The 17,442-nt window shown below is 47.8% G+C and overlaps 1 protein-coding gene across 1 annotated transcript in view; it reads right to left on the bottom strand.

Annotated features, from left to right (window-relative positions):
- The window catches only part of robo1 (roundabout, axon guidance receptor, homolog 1 (Drosophila)), a 279,922-nt gene that overhangs the window by 19,910 nt on the left and 242,570 nt on the right, over positions 1-17,442 (bottom strand). Inside the window, 4 exon segments of the mRNA XM_048264324.1 lie at positions 3,798-3,998; positions 10,265-10,436; positions 13,001-13,122; positions 14,508-14,742. Of these exon segments, the coding sequence (XP_048120281.1) occupies positions 3,798-3,998; positions 10,265-10,436; positions 13,001-13,122; positions 14,508-14,742 (730 nt within the window).

A 17,442-nucleotide genomic window follows, 5' to 3' on the forward strand; every position in this document is an offset into this window, starting at 1 on the left:
TTAAGTGCGCTAAAAGACATAAAGATGCAAAAATGACATATACTGCATACACACACACACACACAATACAAACATGCCCTTTCAGGTCACACTTTAGAATTCAAGGCATGTGTTATAGTACATGCGTAGACAAACACATGCCACAGAGTTTGTACCAATCACACACACACACACACAGTGTATCTCTTTCACAACCATTAAGCCATTTATCCACTTCTTCTCAATAAAAGACTTCCCTGCAGGGCAAAATTAGACCTGTCTTCTAACAGAAAGGGTGTGTTGTTGGCCTTTTCAGTAAGAGTTCCACTGAATGAAGATTACAATAAATCCCCTCTGGCCTTTAAGTTGTTGGCATCAACACCGTACCCCAGCTGTGTTGTCTGTGAAGCGGTCTCAACTTTTCATTTGAACAGGTCTAAGGGGAAAGTAACTAAATCTGTTATGACGGAAAATGTCATATGTTTCCCTGTTTATCTGTTGCTTGTTTGTTTGTTTGGGTGTGTGCTTGGCACTGCTTTTTAAGTGCACAAGTGTACGGAGATGAGCCTAACAGGGGTGGGCATCTGATGGGTTTATCTTAGGAGCGTCAGCTTAGAAGGCAGGCAGGCGGGGCGCCATGCCAGGTCTCACGTCGGATATGTTCCACCTTATGAAAATAAACAAATCAAATTACCGTGGCGACAACAGAATGTCAGCTCCACTCATCTCCTGTTGCTGTAAGGCTCCCTGGCAGAGGCTCAAGTCACACAAAGAGACGTGTGCGCACACGCACACAAACACGTACGCACATGCACAAAAAACCTATACCATGCAGGTGCAATCATGCATAGAACCAATCATTTTTACAACTATAGACCGATAGAGCACATACATACTTATAAACAACGGCACGCTCAAACATGCACACACACACACACACACGTTTCAAGGGTGTGCAGAGATTCCCATGGAGCACAGGAAACTGGAAACGTGTGGGTGCCCTCAGCACCACTTTGGCCTCTTGAGCCCACTCCAGCTGGGGAGAGCGCTCTCTCTTCATGTGGTTTCCCTCCACAAGACACAATCTGTCACAAACACACACACGCACACACACACACACTGCCCTCTGGCCTTTCACACAGGCTTTCAAGTGTGTGTCGGCAGAGAGGAGGAGGGGGTTGGGGGGTGGACAGGAACATATTCCACCCGCCGTGGCGACAGACGGCCACTGGGGGGGGGGAATCAAAAGCCACGCCAACGCATGGCATAGCACAGGACTCAGCAGGACAGGGATGTCCGCACCCCCCACGTAGGCCTCTGGAGGTTAGCGGCCAGTTCGCCAGGTTAGCCACAGAGGGCGGCCTCCGTCATGGCACGACCGGTCCTCGCCGAGGCCGAAAGGCATTTGAAAATGGCAGGTTGCACAGGTTTAAAAATACCACAGACCTTTGTGCTAGTCGAGAGGATGGCCAGTGGGGCTGGCCAGCCCTCAGGCTGACCGCTCTGAGCCCAGCAGGGGCAGACGCGGGGTAAGCATGCGACTGCACAACCAACCGTCCTCAAAGCAAATGCTAAAGAGGAGGAGGAGGAGGAGGAGGAGGAGGAGGAAGGGAGGCAACTGAAGTAGCACGCCCAAGAAAAAAAAATGCTGTGTGGTTACAGTAAAGAAAAATGTTTTTGCAAACAAAGCCGCAACGCAAGCACATAAATAATATCCTGTGAATGCTCTGGCAGCAAACACTAACATGTAAACTCAGCCCACAGCTCACTGAGAGAAAAAAGAAAAAACCTCAACATCGCTACTTTTGGCTTTGTGAGAATGGGAGACATTTCCAGAGAATTCTCTACGATTCTCACTGATGGAGCGGCTAAATTGATGAACTACATACATAAAGACAAACAGCAAAAAAAAAAACGAAAAAACTTTTGAAAAAAAAAAAAAAAAACTTCACGTCATTACTGTCTCCACTCCAATGTCACACAATATCCAACCTCTTTAACTGTAAGGCACTTTCCTGTTCCCCATGCTATTTTTTTCACAAGCAATCAAATCAAACATTCAGCGCTTTGCCACCCTGCCATTTCAAGCATTATAATATGCCTTTTAAAGCGTGCTGTAGAGCAGGAGTGATATGTGTGTGTGTGTGTGTGTGTGTGTGTGTGTGTGTGTGTGTGTGTGTGTGTGTGTGTGTGTGTGTGTGTGTGTGTGTGTGTGTGTGTGATGGAGGGGTTGGAAGTGCGGTGGCGGTGCCAGCGGCACTCGCTGGGTTGCCTGGAGCTTAGCATTATGGCAGGCATGTGGAAAGAACACAACACCCCTGGTAATAGCAGCTCTCTGGCTCTCTGCACTGTTGTGGGCACGGGCTGTGGAGGGCATAAAAAGCCCGTCAATCCTCCAGAAGTCGTGCAAAGAAGCCGCACAATCCGTTCTTAAAACACACACAAACATACACATACACACACACACACACACACACACACACACACACACACACACACACACAATGGGTGCACACATACACACACACACTCGTGAACAAAGGCACACATACACGTGTGCACTCATACACATGCACATGCACACATACACATACACATAATCACACACACACAAACACATGAATGCACACACAGCAACACCAGGCTAAAGCACATCCAACACACCGTCAAGTTTATTCTCTAAGTGTAACTCCTTTAAAAAATGGTTGAGTGCAAGGTAAGTTTGAAGCTGCTGAATGGTTGATGTGTCCTTGTTTTGAGTCAGAGGCTCACAGCTTGACACCGCATCTCTCTTTCTCTCTCCCTCTCCCTCTAGCTCGACTGGCAGACTTTGGGAAGTGCGTCGGCACACACACACACACACACACACACACACACACACACACACACACACACACTTCAAACGTAACCTTGGTGGATTGGAGTGGGCAGAGAAAATGAAAGGGAATAGAGGCACTCTATTCAAGCTCTCTCTCTTGCTCGCAGTCTCTCACTCACATTTCTTTTTTTTTCAAAAGGCTTGTTTTGAAAACTTGTCACTGAAGCCCATTTTTATGGTTCTCTTCCCCGGGTGCTCCTGCATCCCTGTGTGTGACCTAGAGCGATGGAGTGTGAAGCTCAGTGGGTGTGAGAGAGTCTGTGTGTGTGTGTGTGTGTGTGTGTGTGTGTGTGTGTGTGTGTGTGTGTGTGTTAGGTGAGGGGGTTGTACACAAAGACTGAGACATACTGGAGTTGTGCAGAAAGACTGGGGCATAATGGATGTAGAAGTGCTGGGAACAGAGGCTTGTTGGAGCTTGGTGGAAGTCTGTAGGATGTATGAAGGCTGCAAATGGGCTGGTAGCTTACGGAGCGCCACAGCATTGTAACTCTCCTGTGCCACGGCACCTTCTCTCTCTACCCTTTACCTCCAGCACATGCTCTTATAAATGAATGCCTCCATTATAGAACAATATGAATTCTTCCATTACAGAACATCCTCTGCTAAAACTAATTTCTCTACTATAGCATGTGGCCTACTAAAACAAATCCCACCAGCATAAAAAAAAAACATTCTACAGTAATATCCTGTGTATTAGCCACATTGTGTATAAGCTGCAGGACAGTGTTTTATGCAAGTTAAAAGAAACAAAACCATGTTAACACCATATTAACTGCCCCCGTGTATTAACCTCATAGTTAAAGACATTTTTGCAAAATCAATGTATAAACCGTGGCTAATAGTTGGGAAATTATGGTAAGAAACTGGATCCCTCTGCTCCACTATCAGGCGCTAGCTCTGCTGGCCAGTGGCCGCTGAGTGCGCGGTGAGTGAGACTGACCCTTGCGAATGCCGGCGTAGCTGCTGCTGAGGCCGCTCCTCTTCTTGCGGTGGCGGTACAGCCAGATGCTGAACACCATGAGGATGATCCAGCAGGCGGCGCCGATGCCGGCAATAAAGGCCGGCTGCTTGACCACATCGGAGATCTGCTGCGACAGCGTGTTCTCCAGGTCCACGCTCTGCCTCACGCGGCCAGTCTCATCTGGGACAGAGAGAAGAGAAGAGCTACGTCACCAAAAACGACTAGAATATGACATGAGAATGAGAACAGTGCTTATTTGTGGCGGCCCACCGCAATATCAACATTGACCACCACACAATGATTTTCCAGGTTGTGCTTAAATCTGGTTCATCATAACCACGCTATGCTAATTTGTTAAAAACTGTTGAATTCAAGTTAATTCTGCAAACCTAACCCCACAACTAGAATTCAGTTCTGTGGGAAACACTGGAGAATATGAGAATATAAAAATGAGAGAGCAAGGGAACACCAGGAGATGCATTTCTTAAATAAGAACAGACTGAATAAGGGGTAATAAAGGATGAGAGAGGGAAGACTGAGAGGGAAGAGTGCATGAAATGGGGACACATCACATGAGGGAACAGCAAACAGCGGAGATGAGACAGAGGTGCTGAAATGGCATCGCTTCAAGCTGAGGGGGAGAAACCGGTGATGCTGAAATGGCATTCAAAAGAGATGCAGCTAAACCCAAAAAAGGCATAAATAAGAGGCTTGTCATGTCTGGTGACACACAAAAGACCACTTTCATCTCTGCAGAGGTGTGTGTGTGTGTGTGTGTGTGTCTCAGTCTCTGTCTTGAGGCAGTTTTAAATTGTGATTAAAGTTTTTATGCTGCTCTCTTCTCTCCTGCTTTTCATCATGTGTTGACAGTGAGACTCCAGTGATTCCTGCCCTTGAGTTTTACATCAGTTTTACGTCAGAGAGTTGCCTACACAACACCCTCTCTCTGGTCTTCATTAGGCACATTACGCACATACACACCTGAGCTCACCTGCACTGCAAACACACACACACACCACACACACACACACACACACAACACAGAGACAGTGCGTCTCTCTGTGTCTATTAGTCACTGTCTTCAGAATCAGAGATGATATGAGTCCTAGAGTATCAGAGCTCCTTTCATCCTACAGCTTCTGTGTCAGATGTAGTTTTGTATGTGCCAGTGTCAGTTGAGTGGAAAATTAATGGACAGATTATGTGCAAAGTGTCTGGACTACAGCGTAGACAACAAAGGGTCGCTTCCTCCCCATAAGCCCCCTCTCTCTCTCTCTCTCTCTCTCTCTCTCTCTCTCTTTCTCTCTCTCTCTCTTTCCCTCTCGTGCTCTCTCTTGCTCTCTCTCCCTCCCTCTCTCTCTCCCTCTCTCTCTTTCTTTCTCTCTCCCTCTTTCTGTCTCTCTCAGAGGAAACAGGCCTGCTTTGCCCTTACCTGAGGAATCCCTTCATGGTGCATAGCACACCACATTGTTTTTTTCTCTTATGGGCTCTTCTACTTTCTTTTATTTTTTGTCATCTTTTTCATGTTTTGTTTCATGTCAAAGCCCCTTTTATCTCTCCGGAGACTGCGGCAGCCAGCGGCGAGCAGGTTTTTCCCAAAACAAGAGGAGCACACACACGTGCATGTGTGTATGTGTGTGTGTGTGTGTGTGTGTGTGTGTGTGTGTGTGTGTGTGTGTGTGTGTGTGTGTGTGTGTGTGCTTCCTTCCCAATATCCTTCCCTTCCTCTTTCTCCCCTTTCTCTTGCCTTTCTCTCTCATTGGGGGCCAAGCAGCGAAGCTGCGAAGGCACCCATTGTGATTCTATGATTTCTTATTATTATACTTTCTTCCGCCATGGAAGTCAATGGCAGCCCATAGAACCGTCTGGTAAAAAGTTGTGAAATTTGGCACACTTATTAGGAACAGTACCATGATTAATGTCACCAAGTTTCATGATGGCAACTCAAGCACTCTAGCGCCACCAACAGGCCAAAGTTGGATGTGCTTCCGCGCACGTAACTTTTGACCCGTATGGCCGATTGTCAAAAATGTGGTATCGTTGTAATCCTTGGACCAAGCCGAGTTCAACGCATCCTATGACGTCATTTTCCGCCATGATGGATTTTCCGCCATATTGGATTTTATCGAAAGTGAAACTAAAGTTTCACGCCTCACATAGTTTGTCCGATTTTAACGAAACTTAATACATATGATCTTCAGACTAATCCGCACAAAAGTTATCGATTTTGTCTTCGAACTAAAACCGTTCGCCAGTAACAACCAATCGAAATATCGGCGGCCCGCAAACAGGAAGTGAGCTCATATCTCAGCAACCCTTTCATCTGTCATAACCAAACTTAGTACATGGACTTATATCCCCATCTGTAGAGCACTCAAAAAAATGGTGACCTTTGACCTCTAGGGGGCGCTGTAATTAGCGAAAATGCATTTTGGCCTGTAGCTGTTGATGTGTTTGGAATTAAAACATACTAGTGGTGTCTGGTAGTACTTTTGGATGTCCTTAGGCTGACCCAGGCCAACTTGTGATGTCAACATAATTGATTCGGCCGCCATATTGAATTTAATCAAAAACACGTAAAAGTTTTCACTGGTCACAAATTTTATCTGATTTTCACTAAAATTGGCTCAGACCATCCTCAGACCTTGCCTTATCAGTGTTTAATTTTCTGGAACGATTGACAGAAGCGTTCGCCTGTAACAGCCAATCGAAATTTGCGGCAAAGCCGCCAAACAGGAAGTGAGCTCATATCTCAGCAACGCTTTCATGTATCAAAACCAAACTTAGTACATGGTCCTCAGGACCCACCAGGAGGACGCTCAAGAAATTTGGTGACCTTTGACCTCTGAGGGGCTCTGGAATTGGCAAAAATGTATTTTGGCCTGTAGTTGCTGTATTATTCTGCAATGGAGGTCAATGGCAGCCCATAGAACCGTCTGGTTCATCCTGATGATGCACAAATAATTTGGTGACCTTTGACCTCTATTGGGGCATTGAAATCACAGCAAGCATGATCATATCTCAATCGATCTTTTATTTTTGATGTGAAACTGTTGACAGCGAGTTCCATCCAGTTAATTCTAATGCGTCGTGCAAGGGTGGGAAACGGTGGGGCGGGCAGGGCGATTCTTGGCGTGGGTTGGCTGGGTGAGGGGCGGCAACACTCAGCCCTGGTTCAGCCACACAAAATCAGTTATGTTTTGATGTGAAACTTGACCTTGTAACTCAGCCAATCTTGGGTTGTTTGACATGGAACTTGTTGTGACTGCTTAATGCTATATGCCTGATGCCACGGCATTGAGTTCAAAGTCAAAGTCAAAGTCAGCTTTATTGTCAATTTCTTCACATGTTCCAGACATACAAAGAGATCGAAATTACGTTTCTTCACTATCCCACGGTGAAGACAAGACATATTTTGCCAATTTAGGTCCACAGACAAACATAACATTCAAGTAAACAAAAAAGTAAGTAAATAAGTAAATAAGAGGGCACATATAATAATGAAAAAATAAGAGCAGCAAAATTTGGTTGAAATTGTGCATAGACAGTCAATAAAATACTAGTGCAAAGTCAGGCCAATAAAAGGCTTGGGTAGTTCTGTTTGACCTAAGTAAGAAAGAAAGTCGCATAGTGGTGCAAGTTATGTAAGAGCAGCAGAAGTGTTGTGTTTTCAAGACAACAACACCAAGTTGTAAAGTGTACAAGTGTGCAAATGTGCAAGTGGAGTAGTGCAGGTGGCCATTTTGGGTCCAATGTCCAGGATGTTATGTAGCTGAGGGTGGAGGGGGGAGAGGAGGGAGAGAGTTCAGCATCCTTACAGCTTGGTGTATGAAGCTGTTGGTGAGTCTGGTAGTGCAGGGAGCGCAGGCTTCTGTACCTCTTCCCAGAGGGCAGTAGATCAAACAGATTGTGGCGGGGGTGACTTGCATCACTCACAATTTTGGTCGCCTTCTGGGTGAGGTGGGTGGTGTAAATGTCCTTCAGGGAGGGGAGAAGCACCAATAATCCTTCCAGCTGTGTTCACTATGCGCTGCAGGGCTTTCCTGTTGTATTCAGTGCAGCTTCCGCCCCACACGGCGATACAGCTGGAGGGATGCTCTCAATGGTGCCTCGGTAGAATGTGGTCATGATGGCTGGTGGAGCACTTGCTCGCCTGAGTTTCATAGGAGGAAGTACAGGCGGCGCTGAGCTCTCTTAAGCCAGTGATGCAGTGTTGGTGGTCAGGAGAGGTCTTCACTGATGTGCACCCCCAGGAATTTGGTGCTGCTCGCTCTCTCCACCACAGCACCGTCGATGGTCAGTGGCAGGTGTTGGGTGTGACCTCTCCGAAGTCAACAACAATCTCTTTGGTCTTGCTGGCGTTCAGCAGGAGGTTGTTGTCCCTGCACCACGTGGTCAGATAGTCGACCTCCAACCTGTATTGAGTCTCGTCGCCCTTAGTGATGAGACCCACCAGAGTTGTGTCGTCAGCAAATTTCACTATGTGATTGTTGCTGTAGGTTGCAGTGCAGTCATGCGTCAGCAGGGTGAAGAGCAGCGGACTGAGCACGCAGCCTTGGGGGGCCCCTGTGAGTTGCATGGCAAATCTGGACTTCTGGACTGCTGAACTGCCTGCTTGGCCCCCTCATTGCTGCTTGCAGCTATATTTCTGTCTGTTTTTCTTCTCTCTCTCTCTCTCACTCTCTCTGTGTCCTCCTGCCAGTAGTGGACTCCTCTGGACTGCTCTCTCCTGTAGTAGGAGGATGATGACGTCGAGGAGTGTTTGTGACTAAGCGGCCATTAAGGTGGGACGGAGACTGGCAGTGTGACAAATGCATTGTGGGTCGGCGTGCGGGGGGGCCACTCCTTGAGCGAGACCAAATGCTGTTGGTCACACTTCTCAGTTTCCTTCCTCCTCCTCCTCCTCCTTCTTCCCTGCTGATGTTAGAGAGCTAAACGAGTGGAAGTGTTCTACCCAGTCTGTTTATATCCCATTACAGTGCTTAGGAGAAAACATCCAGACTGATATAATATGTGATGAGAGAAGACACACACAAGTTGTGGTTGTGTGTGTGTGTGTGTGTGTGTGTGTGCATGGGTGTGCATGCGCGTGTGTGTCCGTATGTTTGTGTGTGTGTGTGTGTGTGTGTGTGTGTGTGTGTGTGTGTGCTGGCTCTTTTCTATCTCACTCACTTACTATCACTCCCTCTCTGCTGTGTTGTGTTGTGTTGCGCTGTGTGCAGACGGATTAGTTTATGCACGTTTGTGACACTTGGACTCCGTTTAGCTCTTGCTGCATTCATATTCCTCCAGAAAGGAGGAGAGTTGAAGTTTCAGATGCATTCTCAAGAGTGCAGCTTCCTTGAGCGCAGCAGGGGGAATCTGCCAGCCTCAATAGAGACATTACAAGAAGGAGAAAAAAAGCTGTGACGGCGTAAACATCCGCTGATGTGTTCTGAGACTACTGAGTTCTCAAAGCTGTCAGCGGGTTCACAGTTTTACACCCGTGTTTTCGGTGGAAAAGTTTGGCACCAACAACATTCGTAAACGGCGGCATAGAAAAAAAAAAAAACTCTAACTCATAACGCATTAACTTTTGTTTTTATTGCTGTCAGCTTGAGAGGGTGTGCGATTGAAATATTACTCTGGGAACCCGTCAAACATAGCATTAAGAGATTAACAATGCGCGTGTTCCTGCCACTCCTGCCTCTCCAGCGGGCTGATAGCGGGAGAATGACGCGCTAATGATCGGACTGTAATTATTTCAATTACACATCTAAGAACGCTGCCGCTAACAGCAGGGGCCCAGCGTGCCAAGGCTTGTGGATAGCCTGCGTTTCTCTGCAGTGGCGATAAAAGACTTGCACAATTCATTCCTATTAGTGTACCAATTTCTGTGGATTAACGGCTTAAAGGCAATCAATGGTGATGAGCTCTGAATCATGCTATAATAGTGTGATAGACATCGATATAGTTGTTTATGCGCATACTGTCAAGTGAAGTTGCTCATGTCTTCGCTGTGTGAGTGTGTGCATGTATGTATGTGTACTGCAGAGGTTACTATGGGGACACTGGGAACACTGCTCAGGGTAAAAACCATACTGCATCTATGCTTACACTAGATGGCACTAAAAATCTGCCTCACACATTGTGTCTTACTACAGTTTGCCCAACGCCTATAAAAACCCTTGAGATTCTACCCCTGGCCTGATCGATCCTCATTATCTATGGACACTGGTATTACTTTTGATAATAGTAGCTAGCCTGATAGTCTTGGTTTATTCAAATGAGAAATACAGTATAATTGTGCCTGTAGTTAGCAGAATGAGAGATCTGGTGACACTTTGACACTGTATGTTACCATAAAGACCCTGCAATGTCAATGTCAATGTCAATATTATCCCGTGAGTAAAGAATTGCATTCTCTCTTGAAACGGTTTCCAGGCTGCAGGGCTGCGTCCACTCACCAAGCTGGAAGTAGGTGATGTCACTCTTGACTCCGGGGCCAGCGCTGGTGCTGGCGGCCACCTCCACGCTGTAGCGCACCCCGGGGGCCAGGCCGGGGATGAGCACGGACAGCGTCGCGCCGTCCACCGTGCGGTTGATGTGGTACTTGCTCTCGTTGCCCAGGCACCAGACCTAAATGGTGAGGGAGTATGGAGGGGAAGCAGAGGGGCTCAGTTATAAGAGTACTCATATCAGTGCAAATTCTAATTGCAATTCTGCTTCCTGTTTGCTACCTCAATTGAAATGCAAGTGAAATTCAAGAATTTATTCGGAATTTAAAAGCCAGTTTCAATGAAATTCTGGAATTGTGCACAACCCCGACTCATATCAGGACTTGATGTATGGATGCTTCTAGTGGGAGCTGAAGAGTTCTGCCGCAATGATGCAGGTGTATTGAGATCCATTGCAATGCTGCCTAACTTGGCTCAGTCACCCTGTAAATGCAAGTTAAACTCCTCAAATTATCCGCCCGGAGACCGCTGGGATGTCGAGGTTTGTTTATGTCATTACAGTGTGCGAAGTGAAGGAGTGAAGAGAGAGAAGGCTGAATGGGGGAGAAATCTATTGTTTGTTGACATAGCTTGATTCTGAGCCACTTTGTAACTGGCCGTAGAGCACCATGCTTTTTCCCTTTTCGAAGAACAAAAAAAAAATGTTTAATCTTTGCTCTTTATTTTCTGCAAATGACTTTCAGATTTCCCACTGTTTGTGTGTTCGCTCCACCGCCCGATTCCGGAGGGGGTCTCGACATCCGAGGAGTTTTTTCTGCCACGGGAGCGAGCTTTGGCTGACTCAACCTCGTCTCTCCTTCCTCGCAGGCTAACGTGGGGGTACGGGTGCGGGTCCTCTCGGTAGTCATAACACGTGACCCCTCTGCCCGACCCGGTGGAAAAAAAGGGCTCGGCCCGAGCTAACCGGCAGCATAACACAATTACTGGCCCGAACGCCAGGTCCCGAAAAAAAGGGTGATCCCTCTTTTCCGCCGCTCAATTTCCGGGGCTCACATAACATCAATTACCCCAAACCTGACTGTTTTGCTTTATGGAGCACTTTACTTTCTCCACCAGAGGAGGAAAAAAGGTGAGGGGGAAGAAAAAAAGAAAAAGAAAATGCTAGCAGACATTTCTCTGTTCTTCTGGGAGAAGGTGGAGAGGAGAGAGAGAGGGAGGAAGAGGGGAGGGAAGAGAGAGAGAGGGAGGAGGAAGAGGGGAGGGAAGAGAGAGAAGGAGGAAGAGGGGAGGGAAGAGAGAGAGAGGGAGGAAGAGGGGAGGGAAGAGAGAGAGAGAGAGGAGGAAGAGGGGAGGGAAGAGAGAGAGAGGGAGGAGGAAGAGGGAGGGAAGAGAGAGGGAGGGGAAGGAGGGAGAGGGGGAGGAAGAGGGGAGGAGGGGGGAAGAGAGAGAGAGGAGGAGGAAGAGGGGAGGGAAGAGAGAGAGAGGGAGGAAGAGGGGAGGGAAGAGAGAGAGGAGAAAGAGGGAGGGAAGAGAGAGAGGCTGGCAATGGTTGAGGAGAGAGAGAGAGAGAGAGAGGAGGCTGGCAATGGTTGAGGAGCTAGACGGTCCCCCAGAATCCTCAGCAAGCCGACGGGCGGAGTGTCTTTGAGGAGTTGCGATGGAAAGGGGCCGCTGGCGAGAGATGTGGCGGTAACGAGTGAGGAACGCTCTCTCTCTCTCTCTCTCTCTCTCTCTCTCTCTCTCTCTCTTTCTGTCTCCCTCCCTCTTTCCTGCACCAGATTTAACAAGCGTGAAATTGCTCAGCGAACCTGCTGCCGCCAAAACGTTTACCTGGAATATGAGCGCCGGCTTACACCTCTCTGAGCAGCCAGCCTCTCTAAGCTCACACTCCCACCCCCACCCCCCTCCCCACACACATTCTCTCCCACACAGAATCCAGCATTCCAAATGATATTATACATTCAGGAGGAAATCGAAATGCCTGGACCACAGTGGCAGAAGACATTGGTGTGACTCACATAGTCAATCACACATACTAAAAAGGGGGGAGAGTGAGCTTAAGGAAATTGCATAGGCTGGACAAAAGCCAAGGGGAGGTAAGGAAAAAGTGGTTAATTATACTCTAGTGTAAGACATCGTTGGTAAGTGATACACCAAAATTATTAAATAATAAAGCTACTGTATACATAGGTTACACATCTATGCTGTCTCTACTGCAATTGCATCGATCCCATTAAGCTGCATTTATCCTCCTGAGATCTGAACTGCCCAGACCTCATCCCACTGATGTCTACTTGGGAATCTGGTTTCCATGGTTACATGGACTGTAATAAATGATACATCATCCAATAGTCAAATTTAGGAACATAGTAAACAAACAAGGCAACACTGTCTAGGTTACACCAACATGTATGTTCTATGATCCAGACATAAAGGGAAGCACACAGACAGTCTTGTAAGAACAGCATGCCTACCAGCAGATGGCGGTGTCTCCCAACTATTACCTCCCTATGGATCCTCTGTTTCCTCACTGAGATGCATAGTTCAAGCGCATACACATACAGTCTCTACAATTTCAGTGTAAGTGTAACTGGATCGGCTATAGATCAAGAATATGTTCTTAAACAAAAGCATGACTTTGCATGAAAGAGTAAAATGTCCTAAACCTTATTTAAACATCTATTATTGATTCATTCATTTGTTCATTTTCTCTTGTTGGATGAGGCAGAGGCGAGATGACTTTACCCTGTATTCCTGGACCACGCCGTTCTGGTCTTCCTCTGGAGGCGGTTGCCAGGAGACCAGGATGGTAGTGCCATTGTCGCCGCTCTCGGTCACGGTAACATCCCGAGGGGCAGCGCTGGGAGCTGAGATAAGGGAACAAACAACAAAACACGTGTTTATACTCAGACACAAACACAACAAACTTTCCAACACACACACACACACCTCCATGAGCACCATCTCTATATTGGGATGTGTGCCTTTCTTCCAAGTACTCGATTAGCTAAGATGAAAGCTGTTGCCTGACAAGAATCAATCGAAAATGTTAATCTGTCAGTTGTGCTTATCAATGGCTAATTTCAAGTGTAATAGAAAATCAATGCGGGGCTAATTGGGAGTAAATAGTCCCTTGTGGAGACTGGAGGCTGTGGGCTCAAAAACTAACTTTCTCTCTCTGTTCCCCTGCCAGACCACAGGCTCATTTAGCAAAGCAGGCCTGGGAGAGAGAGAGAGAGAGAGAGAGAGAGAGAGAGAGAGAGAGAGAGAGAGAGAGAGAGAGAGAAGAAGAAGAAGAAGAGAGCTGTGGAGCATAGATAAAGAGGCTGAGGATCCTCCTTCTCTGATGGCTGTTTTTGGGACTGCACAGAGCTCAGAAGGACGCCTAATTGCCGTGTTTAGAATGCAGGCGCGCGCTTCTCTCTGTGATGACTGTAATTCGAACGCACGATTACGAGAGCCACAGTAGACGGTGGTTACCGTCGGGAGGTACCGCTGTCAGATGGCATGCCAACTCACCTGGGCATGGGTGCAAAAACATAGCTCTGCCCCCTCAAAACAATTGGCAACCAGGTTCACACAGCGTGGGGGTGTTAGCACGTTAGCTAGCGTGTTTGTTAGTGTGAGTCAGATGCTCACACGAAGGCTTTTAATGCATCACGTCTTTCCAATTCTTTCTTTTCGTTCATTTCCTTCTACACTCATTCATTCACTCCCTTCTTTCATTTCTTTTCCTGCTCCCACATGCAAACAACTTCCTCAGTGTTAGTGTGCTCCCTCCTGAAGTCTTTTTTGTCACCCTCTCACCACCACACACACACACACACACACACACACACACAAATTGGACTCTGGGCCAGTACCAAACCCCAGAGGACTTCCAGAAACAAACGCAACCACACCCTTGGAACAATTAGCACGCTAGTCATTTGCGCTTGTATTTTGGTTTCCTTGTCTTCTGTGCGGATTTCCCGGGGTACTATTTCCAAAAAGGCGACGCAACGCCCTCCCTTTCTTGGTCAGAACACCACATAAATACGCTCAAGGCACAAATCCACTTTCTCTTTATGCCTGCAGCCAACAGCTAAATGAAGCATGGAAAGGAGGATGGATTGCACACAGGTTTAGGCAAATACTGTAAATTAAAAATAAGGCCCTGCAAAGGCCACAAAAAGAAAGAAAGAAAGAAAGAAAGAAAGATAAATTCAATGGAAGAACCTTTCAGTTAAAAAACAGTTCTTTGCTCTCCTACCTTCCTCCAGGGTCTTGGCCAGTTTGACATCGCTGTCCGTGCCCATGAACTCGTTGAAGAAGGGGCGCACTTTGAACTCGTAGGTGGCTCCGTTCTTGAGGCCGGGCACCACGGCGTTGTCCTCCCCCGAGGTCCGCACCTCGAACACGGCCCAGTCCCCCCGCGGCTGCCCCTCGGGCACCGTGGCCCGGTACATCACCTTGTAGCCCTGGATGTACTGCGACTGCTGCTCGACCTGGAGGTAAATCACAACAAACCACAGCCACAGTTTCACTGCGGCTGCACTGCACACAAATGGAGAGTAATGCTACTGGGTTTGCTATGTCGGTGCAACGGGCCTGATCTGTCTTCATCAACTCATTCAGTTCTGCAGGACTCTGTGGTCATGCTAATGTGAATAAGTCAGTCATTTAGATGCATGGGGCATGTGAACCGTTGTGAATAGTGTGCTAGGTGGTCCAGCCAGTTCTGCAGAACCGTGCCGACGTGGAATGAGCCGTAGCCATTCTGGTGCTGGAGACTCGATTGTAGTGTCTGGCAGTGGTACATGCAACTGTGCCAGGTACCAACGGAGAGCGGAGCCATTCCGGTGCAGAAGGCCTGACTGAATGGATTTGGCAGAGCGGTGGCAGGCGGTGGTAGCGGCGGCACCGTCCCCACCGAGCCAGGGCTCCCCAGCCTTCCAGCCGGCCCGCACTCTCTCGCCGCTCCCTGCAGACCGCACGCCCTATGAGCTCATAGCCCAGAAGGTTCCGTGCAGTCTGCTCCTGAGGTGCCAGGACGCTGACACTCCGGGGGCCGGCCGCCCGCGCCCCCACTCCCACCGCACACTTGACACAGCACCTCTCAGAAAGAGCCAAAAGCCTCCACGCTACATGGATGGACCAAAACTAGCCATCTACAGCCTGAGCCAACTGTGCTAAATTTAATATCTGAACTCACATTTTTATGTATCTCTCTCTTTTTTTTTTATGTATCTCTCTTAATAATTTTGAGGACACATTTCTGTTGCCCCTGGGCTGAGACAATCAAGTTGTTGGTGCGATTAAATCAGACCTGTTTGGAATCTTGTTCAGTGAGCTGGGCTTGTTATGCATCATTCTGACGCTGCTCCGACATAATGCTGTATCAACACCGCAGAGATCTTGCTGTGGGAAACATGTGTTTCCAGTAGTGAGAGGAGAGAGATAGAGAGAGAGAAAGAGAGGGAAAGAGAGGGAAAGAGAGGGAAAGAGAGAGGGAAGGAGCGAGAGCAAACGTTGCCAACCGGCTTGTAAAGTTTTTTAACGATTTCTAGCCTGATCCCACTCCATAAAAGTGGCTGTCAGCTCAGGTGGTCATGATTAGATAGTCATAACTGCTACAGACGCGTAAACATTCCTCTCGCACCAACGCACGCGTCCAAACACACACACACACACACACACACACACACACACACACACACACACACACACATACACACATGCACACACACACACATTGTAATACTGCAATTCACACCAATAAAAGGCATGTCTTATCCCCTCTTTAGCACACTGGATCTAGCTCTGCTAGTCTAGAACTGGAAGGCTGTGTGGAGAAATGAGAGAATGAGTCATTTTTTGCTAGAGGAAAAAGAGGGAGAAAGAGAGAGATAGAAAAAAAACGAAGAAATGAAGGGAAGGGAAGAAAAAGAGGTCTGGAGCAGAGCTCCAGTGTGGGCTTGTCAGGAGGAGGTCTGTTTCATAACCCCGTGCCCACGTCGACGGCTCTGGCTGGCACAGATTAGGCACACAACGCCACGCTCACACCTCTGGCAACAGACCTGTCTTCTGTCCTTCATGTCACTCTCTGTTTACCTTTCTTTCTCTATCCCTCATTCATTTGCAGACACACACACTGACATACAGTACTGTATATACACAGCTACTCTTTTCTTCTCTCCTTCTGTGTGTTCTGTTGCATTCTAAATCTCTTCTCTTTCTCTCTTACACACACACACACACACACACACACACACACCAAAATCATTCTCGCTCCTCTTAACACCTTTACAAATGGACCTCTCTCTCTCCGTCGTTTTCTCTCTTGTCGTGTCTTTCCTCTACTCCTACACCTGCAACCTATTTCTGCCATGGAGCTCGAGCCTGCTGTCAATTCCCTCCTGTTCATGTTACGGCCGGAACAGCAGCGGAGTGTTTGTCGGAATGAGAGGGCTTTTGGCTGGCTCGCCATCGCATAGCTACGCGTACCGCATGTGGGTGTTTGTTTCAAGAGGACGGATGGCCTGTTGCTTGTAAAGCACGTCTGTGATCGTACGCACACACACACACACACACACACACACACACACACACACACACACACACACACACACACTGCATCCACACACAGAATATATATAAACACACACACACACACACACACAGATGCGCGAACACAAGCGGACTCTTTGAGTTCACTCCAGACGGCGGCGGATCTAAAGTGACACCCCAAATGCCAAACACCAGATGGACACTTGAGAGGACTTTGACAAGCGTCCAACTCAGTCTCCTCTGCTTCCCTCGTCCTCTCTCGCCAGGACAATCGCCCTTTTCACTACTGCACTCCCCCCCCCTCCCCCACCCCCCCCCCCCAACCCCCTCTCCAGCCCTCGTCCCACACGGCCACTAACACCAATTACACATAATACGCTTTTCCACTGAAGATGGAGAATTGTTTTTGTTTGATTGTGCCACACTTGACATCGTCCCGTGTCAGGCTGGCGCAAATTTAATAGCCCCTACACACGCCGTTATGCAAGCGGTGACATTATGGTGAATTAGTTACTATATCGAATGACTGCTACACTAAGCTCCCAGATTTCAGAGGCCTTTAGCAGATGCTTAATGCTGGAGCCGATAACTGGCTGCGGTTCTGGCTCTTGCCAAAGTGGCTGGTTGAGGAGATTGGG

This window comes from Alosa alosa, chromosome 15, assembly GCF_017589495.1.
Source record: "Alosa alosa isolate M-15738 ecotype Scorff River chromosome 15, AALO_Geno_1.1, whole genome shotgun sequence".
Classification (NCBI taxonomy): Eukaryota; Metazoa; Chordata; class Actinopteri; order Clupeiformes; family Clupeidae; genus Alosa; species Alosa alosa.